Genomic DNA, 12,925 nt, shown 5'->3' with positions numbered 1-12,925 from the left:
ATGTCTGTCTATTGTTTTTTTTCTTCCAGAAAACAAATTGGTGACATGGCTTGAAAATGATGTCATTTTAACCGCTCGTGTTTTTTGTGCTCGACCCTGGATGCACGTAAACAAATATGCGGTCTTTTTCACCTTGATTGTTCATGGATAATATACAAATTTCTATCCCATTTTATGAATTTCTTTTGAAACCCCATCATACGATGTTAAAATGTGAATTGCATAATTTCCAACATCTGTTTAAAGTTGCTATTTATTATAGACTGGCTTGCATGTTAGTACTATGTATAAGTAGCACTGACTTTTGAGATGAACTGTCATTAAACTATGACTAAGCCAAATGGATTTCACACAGCAGGTCTTAAATGTTGTTTTTAAGTTCGTTGTCCTTCCCCTGCACATCTGAGTAGCACGGTTGGCTACGTAGGATGTGAAATAAGTTCAAAATACATAAGATACATACAGACAAATGTACACTTGATTTATGCAACATGCAAAACATATCTTGGCAGGTGGATAGTAAGTGATAGTAAAATCTACACACATACACCAGATTTGTCACCAATAACGTTTATTATTATGTCAGTTACCAATAGAAAACAAACCAATTTTAGACTCAACCTTTAAAGCACTAATGCAATTACAATACTTTTAGCATTTCAAAAGTCAAAACCACAAACTGAACATCACGTGCCATCGAAAAGTTAACAAATTCTTGTTAAATGACACAAAGAACAAGAACAGTTAACCAGCAAAGATATCATTCATCTGAATCCTAGCATTAATTAGGTATGGTCTTGCATACAAGTGATGCAATCATGAAATAACCTAAGGCTTATAGCCATGACATTCTTAACTACAATGAAAGATGCAAGATATGCACTTTTTATAAAGTCTGCAATGGGTGTCAATTAAACGCATTAATCCAATAAATTCACAGAACTTTGTAAATTTGCTGAAGGCATCCCTACATCATGTTAATCATGTTTGACTATACTTCACAAAGCTGGTCAGTGCTGGTTGCTGTATGGCCCTCGATAACAGCAAAAAATACAGTAAGTAAATAAAGTAGAGGAATTTTCTCTTCAGAATGGCTCTTTGCCAAAATTTAGAAAAAGAGGAGACATCTTATCTTTTCTCCAAACGTCCTTTCAATTCTCCTGCATGTTGATTTTTTTAAAAATGTTAATCAGAGGGCATGGTCATTTGTGTTCACTGTAGTCAACCCGTGTAGAGACACCCACAGGTAGGAAACTGTTGATGGTTACAACTGGCACAAGGGGAGTCGCAGCAGTGGGTGCCCACCAACACTGGTCTACTTCCAGAGCTTCTTGATGGACATGTTCTTTTCGCTGTCCTTCTGCATGACCTGTGATACAAAACATTTGAGTTAATGCAGTGCTGGCAGCAACTGTAAACTTACTCATGACTATAAGACAAGCCTTTGGAGCTTGCTGCACACTAGTGAAATTTTACTTCATTACCAACAAAAAAGGCATCAACATTAGAAAATGTTTATACAGTGTAATATATAAAATGGTTATGCACTCATTCATAAAAAAATGGCGGTATGGACAAGAACTAAAAAGCTCGTGAACTTAAATCTAAACGACTTAAACAGGTAAGAGACTTTGACTTAAAACTTTTGTGACTGCAGGAATTCATATTATTTGGTTCTTTTGGTAAAGTCACGTAGATAGAAAAATAATCATAAAAATGTCAAAATAAAATAAAAACACTAATGCAGACTAGCCTGGTTCTTAATCGGAGTCAGTGTACTGGCAGTCTATAACGCAGATTGTAGCCAAGTTATTAAGCTGGTCAACGTATTGGCAGTCTATGATGTAGACTTATTCTTGCTTCTTTCAGTAATAAAATAAAAATAAAAACCACGTTTCGATTGCAACACAAGCAGTCTTCATCAGGAAAAAAACACTCATCAGCTTAAAAACCTAGCTAGTCTACATTATAGACTGCCAGTACACTCACTGATTAAGAACCAGGCTAGTCTACATTAGTGTTTTTTATTTTTTTTATTCTTTTTCTATCTACGTGACTTTACCGAAAGAACCAAAGACTAGGTAAGAGATTTATGGATCTTTTTCAGAAGTGATCTGGCCACAAATGATAGCTCAACAAAGTGGCTTGTGGAAATTTATAACAGCCAAATACGTTACACAAATGTTTCTAAATGTGGTGATAAAAACCGGAGGACCCCGTGATTAATCCACCCGACCATGGAGAACATGCAAACTCCAAATATACAGACATCAGGGTCGGGATCAAACCTACAGCCTCCTGTACACCTGGAGTGAACATCTCCGTGGTGGCGAGAATCACGTGGTAGGTAGGTGCTCGGAAAGGCTAGACAGACCAACTGCTTTATAATTCGAATGTGAATGAAGGCAGGATTCCACAGCAGCAAGACAAAGCTTTACCTTGGCGACGGCCATCTCAAAGTCTTCCTGCGTGACGTGCACGCGGCGCTCCCTCAGTGCATACATCCCCGCCTCCGTACACACACCCTTCACGCGAAAGCACATAAAAAATAAGTATAACCCGTAAAAACAAAGTTTTTCACTATAAATCCTTTATATGCGTGGCAGCTAGAGTCCTCTCGTCCTCTGGCTTGAGATGGCTGCCACCTATGGGTCAGATGATTGTCTGCCAGTATTAAGCAATTGGTAATTAAATATTTAATTTGGTTTCCCTAAACAGTGTAAAATTTTGGGGAAAAAATTTCACGAACATTAATTGTCTCGCACAACGAGTCTGTGTGCAAAATGTCAGCTCGATTGGATCACGGGAAGTGGGTTAAAAAACGACCGAAAGATTTGCACGGTCGTAAGCAAGCAAGCACGCAAGCAAGTAAGCAAGCGAACTTAATATAAAGGATTTAATAAACTTCCATACTAAACGTTTGAATTCCACTATCAACCGATAATTTTGCAGGGCATTGCCACAGTGCTCTCGGCTGTAATTTGGATTATAGATTAAGAACATTACATAGAGTACAAAGCAATGTGGATTTAAACAGAAGCTATATATCCGACAGTATCGGAAAACACAACCAAGGTAGGGAATATGGATATTGGATGTACATGGGAAAAACGATTTATTGGAAGCTACAAGGCAAAGGGAGGTAATATATGGTGATTGATTGCACTTCCTCGGGAGAAAACCAAGGTCTTTAGCCTAGACTTTAACGGAAAAGGATTGGCATTGTCAATGGCTATGGAGAGGAAATTCTAGACAATGGGTATAACCTTTGAAAAGAAACAACATCCCATTGCATACAAGTTGACTTGTGATTTTAACAGGAGGCCTTAAACTGCTGAAGTTAAGATCAAGTGCAAAGCAGTAGGACATTAAGTGATGAAAAGGTGGGCAAATCCATGGAGGATCTTGGAGACAGCCAAGACATCTGTAGTTGAACCAGGATTGTATAGGGAGCCAGTGGAAGGATCTGAAAGATTGGTGACGTAGTCTCGTTAATAGGGAGCATATATATGCAAGTGGATACTTACTTTGACCTCGGCACCAGAAGCTCCAGGCATGAGCTCTGCGATTTTGCGCAGGTTGATGCCGCGTGTCAGGTTCATCTTGCGGGAGTGAATCTTGAGGATGTCAAGACGGGCCTGGTGGAGTCAAAAAGGACAAAGGCCATTCACACATTAGTGGCATCCCACACCTCAGAGCTAATGTCTTTGAGGATTTTTTTACAGTAAAACTTCTCAAAGCCAGAATGACAAAAACACTTCCCAAACATAAAATAAAAACATTACAGCTGGAACACGTTGCATTAATAAAGCTGTCTGTGGAAGAGCATGGCATTCTGCTGTCATGCACAAGGTATCCACGGGAATGGGTTTACCAATTGTATCAATCAGTCTACCACATGGTTTGGGAGTGGTGTTTTTCATGCTGTAAGTTCAATGTAGACTTAATTAAAAATGTCTTTATCACGGCCATTAAACCTCAGCTTCATATTAAACTGTAGTAATTATGAAGTGTTATTAAATTGTAAATATTTAGACAATTGTAAAGTTGTGCGACTTAAATACAAGTGTTTAATTAAACAATGTAAACTTAGTGTTAATTTACTGTACGAAATTATTTGCAGTATGTCAGGAAACTCATCACCAGACAGGCTCGCCTTCAAATTATACAGATTTTACTATTTTGTATTAACGTGGCATAATACATTAAAGCAAGCATAGTGAACAAAGAAATACCATTCTCACGCACTGTCTAACCAGATTAAAATATACATTATTAAATAACAGTTTTCGGTTAAAATACTTTTTTCCATTTAATTTTAAATGCCTTTTCTTTTACATTGCTCCTTTACCTCCTCGTTGGGTGGAGGGAACTCAATCTTGCGATCAATGCGTCCAGGCCGCAGCAGTGCTGGGTCAAGGATGTCGATCCGGTTCGTTGCCATGATCACCTTGGGGGAAAAGATGAACGCTTTTTTGGAAGACATTCCCCCCGCTTCATTTTTTGCCCTGCACAATCGACTACTGTTTCTAGATTATTGGCAGGCACTTCATGAAGTTCACTTGCTTAAGTCATTAAAAATGCAATGCCTTTTAAAACTCTGGGATTAGCAGTGCCGATGCAAGTCGATTAGCTGCTGGTCAAGTCAAAGGGGTTTTTTTTTTCCTTTTAAAATCGCCATAAATAAAATGCGCTGCTCCATGAACACGTTCATGGCTGAATGTCGATATGCCTTTATTCGAATGTTTTTTTCTTTGTACAAGAGTTTATTAGCAATCACTGTTTAGGATCTGCAAATTATTGTGTATGTTGGCATGATACAAACATGTCAATTGAATAAGAAAATAAATTTATTGTGAAAGCCAATTCTCAGCTATATAGAATGGTCACTGCTGGAGCCACTTCTAAGACTCACACCTTGATGTTCTTGGTGGCCTCGAAGCCATCCAGCTGGTTGAGCAGCTCAAGCATGGTGCGCTGCACCTCACTGTCACCCCCTGAGCCGCCCTCCAAACGGGAGGAGCCGATGGAGTCGATCTCATCCATGAAGATGATGGAGGGTGCATGCTCGCGTGCCATCACAAACAGCTCGCGTACCATTCGGGACCCTGGCCAATGTACAGGCACACGATGACGGTTGTGGGAAGGCAGGTACATGGGAATATAGCACAACAGGTGCTTGGTGGGAAAACACAAGGGACCGCAAGAAAGAATGATGTAGAGGCAGAGAAAATGGTTATTTAACCCCCAAAAAAATCTATACTTGTATTCACCAACATGCACATAGAAATGTTTATCTACACTAGGAAAGTGTCATGAGAGAGCTCTTAAAAGACTAACAGCACACAAGAGACAATTATATATTTTACCTGCACACTCAATTCATATTGATTTTTTTGAAATGGCACCGAGTACCCATTTTAGGCTGAATTGACTTGGGGTGCACCAAAGTCAGTTTTTGATTCCACTTGCTAGCAGTGTTCAACACGGCCATGAATTGAAACCAGACCACCGGGATCAAAGCTTAGGATCCAAACTACTATGCAATCACTCTCCATACATGGATACAAACACCTAGACCAAGTGGTCTTGAGGTTTGTTTACATCTATCTAATAGATATAAAAGTAAAAAATTGTCTCTGTGGGTTTGTGTGTAGCTGTGTGTTTTCGCGCGCTTGTGAAGTATTTGGCTCTCCCAACGGTGGGGTTTAGGTTAAATAAAAATAGCCAGGTACCACGCCGTAAGCCCCGCCGTGAGCAAGCACTATTCCTTTTTCACATCCGTCAAGTTTAAATTAGTTTAATGAGCGATTTAGTGCGATCTTTGTGTGCTGTGTCTTTATTTAGTGCACAACCATACCAACTCATGCGCCTTTGGTGGGGGGACGGCCCATGCCAAGTCGCACGCCTTCGGTGGGAGTGAAGGGGACATTTTCTTTCACGTTAAAAACGCTATAAAAATAGACTAAACGCTGAGCTTAAATCTTCACTGTGTGATGTCCCCCCCACCCCGATGCGTGCAGTTACTACTATATACAGTCGCTAGATGCTACCACTATAGGCCGTTGATATTACTGCAGAGCGGCCGGGGAGATTGTGATGGGGGGGCGGTCAGGGGTAGCAGCCCAGCCCACCAAGGTGCAACCTCGACCAGCTGGGCAATCTAGGCAAGGCTGGAGGCTCTGCACGGTACTAGGCCTCACCACGCCATTGTCAGGTAAGTACTTTGTGCTACAGAGTCGATAAATACTGCTATAGAGTCAGCATGTACTACTGTAGTGATAGCAGGTACCACCACAGTCGGTATATGTACTTCCTGTAATTATAGCAGGTACCACCAGTCAGTATGCACTGCTGTTAGATTTTTAAGAGTAGGTTTGACATATTTTTTTGACCCAGGCAACGCTGGGTACTTCCCGCTAGTAGGTTTATATAAGTGAGATCTGTTTGCACCACAATACAGCGAGTGTCCCTCCCACAAGATGACCAAGCCGCAGTCATGCGTTTATCTACCTTCTCCAATGAACTTCTGCACGAGCTCAGAGCCCGACACACGGATGAAGGTGCACTCTGTGTGGTGTGCCACGGCACGCGCCAGCAGAGTCTTCCCTGTGCCTGGCGGTCCATACAGCAGCACGCCCTGCGCAAATGCACAAGCGAGTTATTTGCTGTTCAGGGGCTTGTGTTCAACAAATATGTAAATATACAATGGCTACTGTTTTCAGTGGAAAAGCAGTACTTCAGGTCATACCATATTGCGGACCTTTCTTATCTGGGTATTATCAGCCATTCGTGATTAAATAAAGGACACAAGACGATTGTGGGTCTCACCTTCGGCTGTGCGATGCCGAGTGCCTCAAAGAGCTCTGGGTGCTTGACAGGCAGCTCGATCACCTCCTTGATCTCCTTGATCTGCTTGTCGAGGCCGCCTATCATCTCGTAGGTCGAGTCGGGAACCTTCTCCACCATCATGAGAGATACCAGTGGGTCCACCTTGTTGGGAAGGATCTTATGGAGCGTGTAGCTGTCATTGCGCAGTGCCACGCGGCAATTTGGCGTCACCTGAACAAAAGAGAATCCCAAAGGACTTGATCATGCAGGCCTAAAGGACTCAATTAAAATGTTCTTTTCGGTGACAAATTTGCAATGCTTCGTATATTTGGGGAGAAACAGCCTCTGAAATGTATTTTAGCCCCTTCCCAAAAATATATGACAAAGACTTGCAACAATGATTGATCATTATTTGTGTTACTTACATCGTTGATGTCTATGTTCTTGTCAATGTCCACGACAAACTTGCCTTCTGGATGAACCTGATGGGAGTTGTGAATACAAAAATTATATATATTTCGCACACTTTGGATAACCCAAGCAAAGAGGAATAAACTTTGAAGTATTAAAAGAAAATATTCAATGTTACCATTTAAAAACCATGCCCAACTGATGACTGTGCACCATTACCTTGACAAGAACTTTCTTCTTGTCCATGGGCTTCACCACCTCCCCAACATACGAGCCCTGCTCTTGAAGCAGTTGCAATTCCTCACGCAGCATGCGCACTGGGGTAGCGGACAGAGAGAAGAGTGGGGAGGTCACCAATAAAAGAGTTGTTGAAGAAAGGTCGCTGCATCAATACTGTGCACAATACTGACAAGCTCAAATATAGTAAACGATAATCCATTTCACAAATGTCATAAGATTTTGACTTAAAGCTTTCGTGACTGCAAGAATTCATATTCTTTGGGTCTTTCGGTAAAGCCACGTTACATAGAAAAAATAATCTAAATAATAACAATATCATGACGTTTCGATCGCAACAAAAGCAATTGTCTTCAGGTGTGTTGCGATCGAAACGTCATAATATTGTTATTATTTTGATAATTTTTTCTATCTACGTGGCTTTACCGAAAGACCCAAAGAATATGTCATAAGATTATTGAAAACTTCTATATAACTTTATAATGCACCTAGGTTTCACTGTCTATAGGATACTACAGTAGACATGTATATATTTTCAGATTCTAGAATAAGCAAGGTACCATTTTTGTAAATTGTAAATGTGACAGATCAACCAAACCATTCATGAACACAAGTGAACCACATAAATCGCAAACAATCACACACTACTGCTCAATGAATAAATGTAAAGCATATATATTTAATCAACTTGATTCGTATAAAAACAATCCTGAACTAAACGGACCTTTTGCGTTGAGCTCATTTCGCTGAGCCTGCAGTCGTCTCAGGTTCTGGCTCTTCTCATTCACAACCAACTGCAGATAAAGACGGCGCAAAATGATCAACCAAAACATGTAATTGAGTGATGGCACTTTAGAAACACACTTCACACTCGTGTGAATCTGCACAAGCAAAAAGCAAATCTCCGGCTTTACCTGCAGCTCCTCTATCTTGGTCTGGTAATACTGACGAAGGCCATCACCCCCTTTGACATCATCCGTTTCCATCTGAAATAAACATCACATCCGTAAGCGCTGGTCTCGTCCAGTTTGTATCTTGACGAATGTGCAATGGTCACGTGCGGTTTTTACATCTGTGGATGTGTATTGAAAACATCAACGGTCAGTATCCCTGCTCCAATGAGGCCTGTATGTGCATTCACTACTTGGGTAATAATTGTCTCTGAATGCAGCTCAGAGCTCGGTGGTGGAAATTCTACATTTTCAAAACAGATGCCTTCCCTCAAATGTATACTCGTGTTGAGCTCAAAGGACTAATGGTCCAGGGTGAGCACAGATTAAACTGCACCATCACTCTCAAGCAGCCAAATCAAAGTGTCTCCCTATTCACACCAGCAACAAGGCAATATTAATCTTCGCTGGGGTTACTTGGGGAAAAAATAAAACATCACAGGGATATCAACACCATAAATGTAAACCAAGGGCACCACCTCCCTATATCGTCATTTAGTCAACTTTACAGTGGTTAAAGTTTGTCTAATTGAAATGTCTCCCTATTTTTATTATGGGGTTTTTTTTGCTTTTATTTTCAATGTATTAATTGTATTACATTTTTTTACATTTTTAAAAATTTTACGTGACTTTACCTAAAGAACCAAGAATATGCATCTCACTGTTGAGCCCTCCTCGGCAAATTGCAGAGTAAATCAACTACTGTACAACATAACAGGATCTCAATGCCCTCACGTCGAGGGCATTAAGATACTTGCATACAATTAAATTCCTGTACATTAACAGTTCCTGCCAGAGTTGAGTTTATTTTGATTCGTGTCGCTGACTATCCCAGACGGGACCAGTGGCGCAGTTATTAGCACACTGGCTACGATTCCAGCTACCCAAATTCTGATTCCTGGCCAGTGACAGCTGAACCGGTACTGGACTCCCCCCCCCCCCCCCCCCACAGCCTTCAGTTTAACACGTAGGTTTCCGCTACAAATATCAATAATAAAGGTGTTTTGGGGTTTGATTGCGTAAATATAAGTGTCGTTAAACCCGCCACCACCAAACAGCCAATTAGTAAGGGTCGTCACGTAAACAAAACGTAACAATTAGTTACTTCAGCACACCGATGTGTTTCAGAGTAAACCCACAACATTTACGATTAGACTCCGTTTCCCTGGCGATTACCGTACAACCAGCTTCACATAACGCGTTGACCATCGCGGTGAAGTATGGGCACAACAACCCCCAAAGCCCAATAAGACGAGATTGGAGGCCTTCGGATTTACAAAGCGCTCTTTTACCAAATCAAAGCAATGGACCCCACATTCTTATCCGAGTAACTTTCGTGGTTAAACTCGAGAGACGAATTGAAGTGAAGCCCCCCTCGCCCATATCACAGCTCAACCAGGCAAGATAGGAGCCAGCGTTGGGTGGGTGGCAATTCCACATTGACGGGATGGGGCCCACAGACATACCAAATATCCATGTTAAAAAACGAAACCACACGCGTTGTTCCGCTCAAATAGAACGTTAAAATGTAAAAACAAAACACGTTACAATTTCTACCGATAATTTTCTATGAATGCCACGGTTTTCCAAGGCCCTTTCTCTCTCTTGCGGCCTGCGCAGTCCACAGGCCGTGACTCTGCACGTTCCGTCACCGAGGGCCCAAACCGCGCGCAACCCCCCACCACCTCACCGCAGCAAACCGCGTGAAATAAAAAATAATACAGCGATTAGAAGCGACAATTAACGCGCAGGCGACCCTTAATCGCGAATCGAAGTGTCACGGCTTGTTGCGATTTAACACAAGAAAGTTGAGTTACCCTCAACGGCTCCCCACCACCGGCCATCAACATCGCAGCGGCCGCCGGCATGACTGGAAGTGACGTCACTGCGAAAACTCGACTTGTATAACTTGACGTTTATTAATGTTTTTTTTAAAATATATATTCACACGCGCACACAACAGAGAGTGCACTTGAAAGCCGATGATGTTTCACTTGCCCACTCCCGCGCGTAAAATTAGTGGCTTATAAGCTGTAAGGTGACATTTGCGTAAGCGAGTCGCTGACGCCAGCTCCCGACGCGTCTGGCAATGGCGCGCGGTCGCCGTTTTTTATTTATATAGTCGTGTGGGAATCGATTACGGAACTCGGCACGATTCCCTAGGATCGATTACTCATAGGGAATTCCATTGTATCGGAATCGATGGCAATGATGTGATTCCGAGAGTCGCTTGTACTTTGGCACGAATTCTCTATTTTAATATCATTAGACCTCCTTTGCCAGTACCAAAATATAATAATAGGGTTTTCCCCCTTTTTTTATTTTGGTACTGGCAAAGGAGGTCTAATGATGTAGATGCTCACCCAGAGCCCTCATTACTTTGATAGTGCATTGTCTTTGAGCTGTACGCCTTTTGGCGTCCACTGGTCTAGCATCAATTGGGTCGAGGCTCAAAAGAAAGCCGTCCCTTAGTGTGGACTAATCAGATTCAAGGACAATGCCAATATATTATTAGAGTGTGTTTTTTGGTTTGCATTTTGACTGCAAGTATTGTGGTTAATGCAGACATGAATCCTTGTAAAAGGTTTCAGTTTTATTGCCAGAAAAAAGGGGAAAACCCCTATTATTATAGCTCTATTTTATTTTGACTCATCATGATCATCCGTGTTAAAGGTTGTTTTCTTTTGGGGCGCCTGCGAAAGCCCATGTGTTAAACTCATCAACAGCATCGTCACGAGCCATGGGGCAGACAGCCCCGGAGGTGTCCGCTGCACATTGCGTCATTTGTTTTCCACTTTCCTCCGTCTTGTCCCAATGTGCTCAAGTTGTGGCCACGTCTGTCCTGCCACCAATCTCTAATGTCGTCGTAAAGCCATTCTCTTCTAGCTCTAACTCTTTTGGCTCATTTGACTTACGGTATTTAGGGTTTCCCAAACTCCAGTTCGCTATGTCGTTTACCAATTTACTCTTCCCCATTCAAAAACAAACAAGCTCGTTCCGCGCTGTACGCGCCCAATGATTGTTAAACGCGATAAACAATGAGCGATGTCAATCCTTATTTTACGTGCCAATGTCGCCCTCAATAATGTATAGGCATCGGTGTGTGGTGCCACAGCGACGGGGCCGCTCTGCCGAGCCAGGGAGCCGCCCGGCTTCCCCCACCGCACTGCCCCCCATCACCCGCCCCACATAAGCACACACCCACACGCATCCCCCCCCCCCCCCATAGAGCTGGAAGGGAAGGTTACCTGATCGACCGGTTTTTATCCGAGAGACCCTTATCGGGATTAATTCTCACGGTTTCCGGCGATCAGGGAATTGGATGACCTCCCCCGTGCTACGTGGTACCGCGGCGCTGCTGCCGGCCTTAATATGGTGTGGTCGCGGCGTGGGGCATTCGGCCACCGCGGTTGAGGCGCATTTCCCCCCACACACACCCCCACGAGTCGACGGGGCAAGCAGGGGAGGCACGAGACAGCATGAATAGCGGGGTCACAGGGGCTGTTGCGCATAGTCATGGGGGGTTGGGATAATTGCGCTTGAGCGCGCAGGCCCCATTGTTAGGAAGGGTAAGGGAGTAATTAGGATGTACGCCGCCAACGTCGCTCACTGATTAGCATATCAACAGCGCCTGGGGACTGCCGTGCGCGGGCTTGGGGTGCACGAGCCCATTGTTCAGCGCAGCATCCCCTTTGGAGGTAGGGAGGATAAATAGAGGAGCGCAGAGGGGAAATCGCTCTCTTACTCCAGCGCCAGGCGACCAGACGCAGCTCCAGCCAGCGACCCGGACGTCCGTGCGACGCACCGAGGCGCGCGGTGAGCACCGGGATCAGCGGACCGCCGTGGACACTTAACAGTGAGTAAGAAGGGGAATTAGAATCATAGCAGATACATAGGGAATAGGTACAGGTTTAGTGGAATAGGCCAGCCTCGTCGACTCACTGATTCAACATCAATTCGCAGGTGGCATATAATAAATCATTAATAGCGAAGCGTGGTCTCGCGTGATCTTGTCGTGCAGTGTGAGCGTGTGGGTGCGCTGTGTGCACAGTGGTTCGCCACGTGAGTGAGCGCTGCGCGGAGCGGAGCGCGCGGGTTGCGCGTGGGTACGCAGTGATTCTGTGGTGCTGCGGCTCGCCTCGGGGGAGCGCTGCGCAGAGCGGTGCGAGAGTGGGTGTCGCGTGTGTTCACTCCGTGTGTGATACAGGTGCGCGAGTATAACGTGAGTTGAGTTGGAGTGCGCGGAGCGGCGTGTGGGTGGGCGTGCGTGCGTAATCGGCGTCCCCCAGGTGCGCGCTCATAACGTAAGCGGCCAGCAGGCGGCGAGCGCTGCGCAGAGCGGCGCAAGAGTGCGTATCGCGTGTGGAGCTGTATGCGTGTGTGCGCGCACGTTCACTACGTGTATAATACGGATGCGCATTGGTAACGTGCCGCACAGGGCTATACTGCGAGCACGGCGTTTGATTGACGATGATGTGCGCACGTATGCTCGCAGC

General features: G+C 43.8%; 1 protein-coding gene across 1 annotated transcript; it reads right to left on the bottom strand.

Annotated features, from left to right (window-relative positions):
• Positions 1–554: 554 nt before the first annotated feature.
• Positions 555–10,529, bottom strand: PSMC5 (proteasome 26S subunit, ATPase 5). The gene is made up of 12 exons (XM_061576522.1): positions 10,247–10,529; positions 8,394–8,465; positions 8,204–8,273; positions 7,462–7,559; positions 7,257–7,313; positions 6,832–7,062; positions 6,514–6,640; positions 4,918–5,108; positions 4,352–4,450; positions 3,528–3,638; positions 2,439–2,525; positions 555–1,369 (listed from the first exon to the last, which is right to left on the bottom strand). Exons 1-12 carry the CDS (start codon positions 10,295–10,297, stop codon positions 1,316–1,318), a joined length of 1,248 nt encoding a protein of 415 aa, XP_061432506.1. The 5' UTR covers positions 10,298–10,529; the 3' UTR covers positions 555–1,315.
• Between the last annotated feature and the right edge of the window lie 2,396 nt (positions 10,530–12,925).

The sequence above is a fragment of the Lethenteron reissneri genome, chromosome 7 (assembly GCF_015708825.2).
Source record: "Lethenteron reissneri isolate LAM-NWPU_2019-01 chromosome 7, ASM1570882v1, whole genome shotgun sequence".
Taxonomy (NCBI): Eukaryota; Metazoa; Chordata; class Hyperoartia; order Petromyzontiformes; family Petromyzontidae; genus Lethenteron; species Lethenteron reissneri.
Note: the sequence above shows the minus strand (reverse complement) of the source record. Positions and strands in the feature narration are given on the sequence as shown.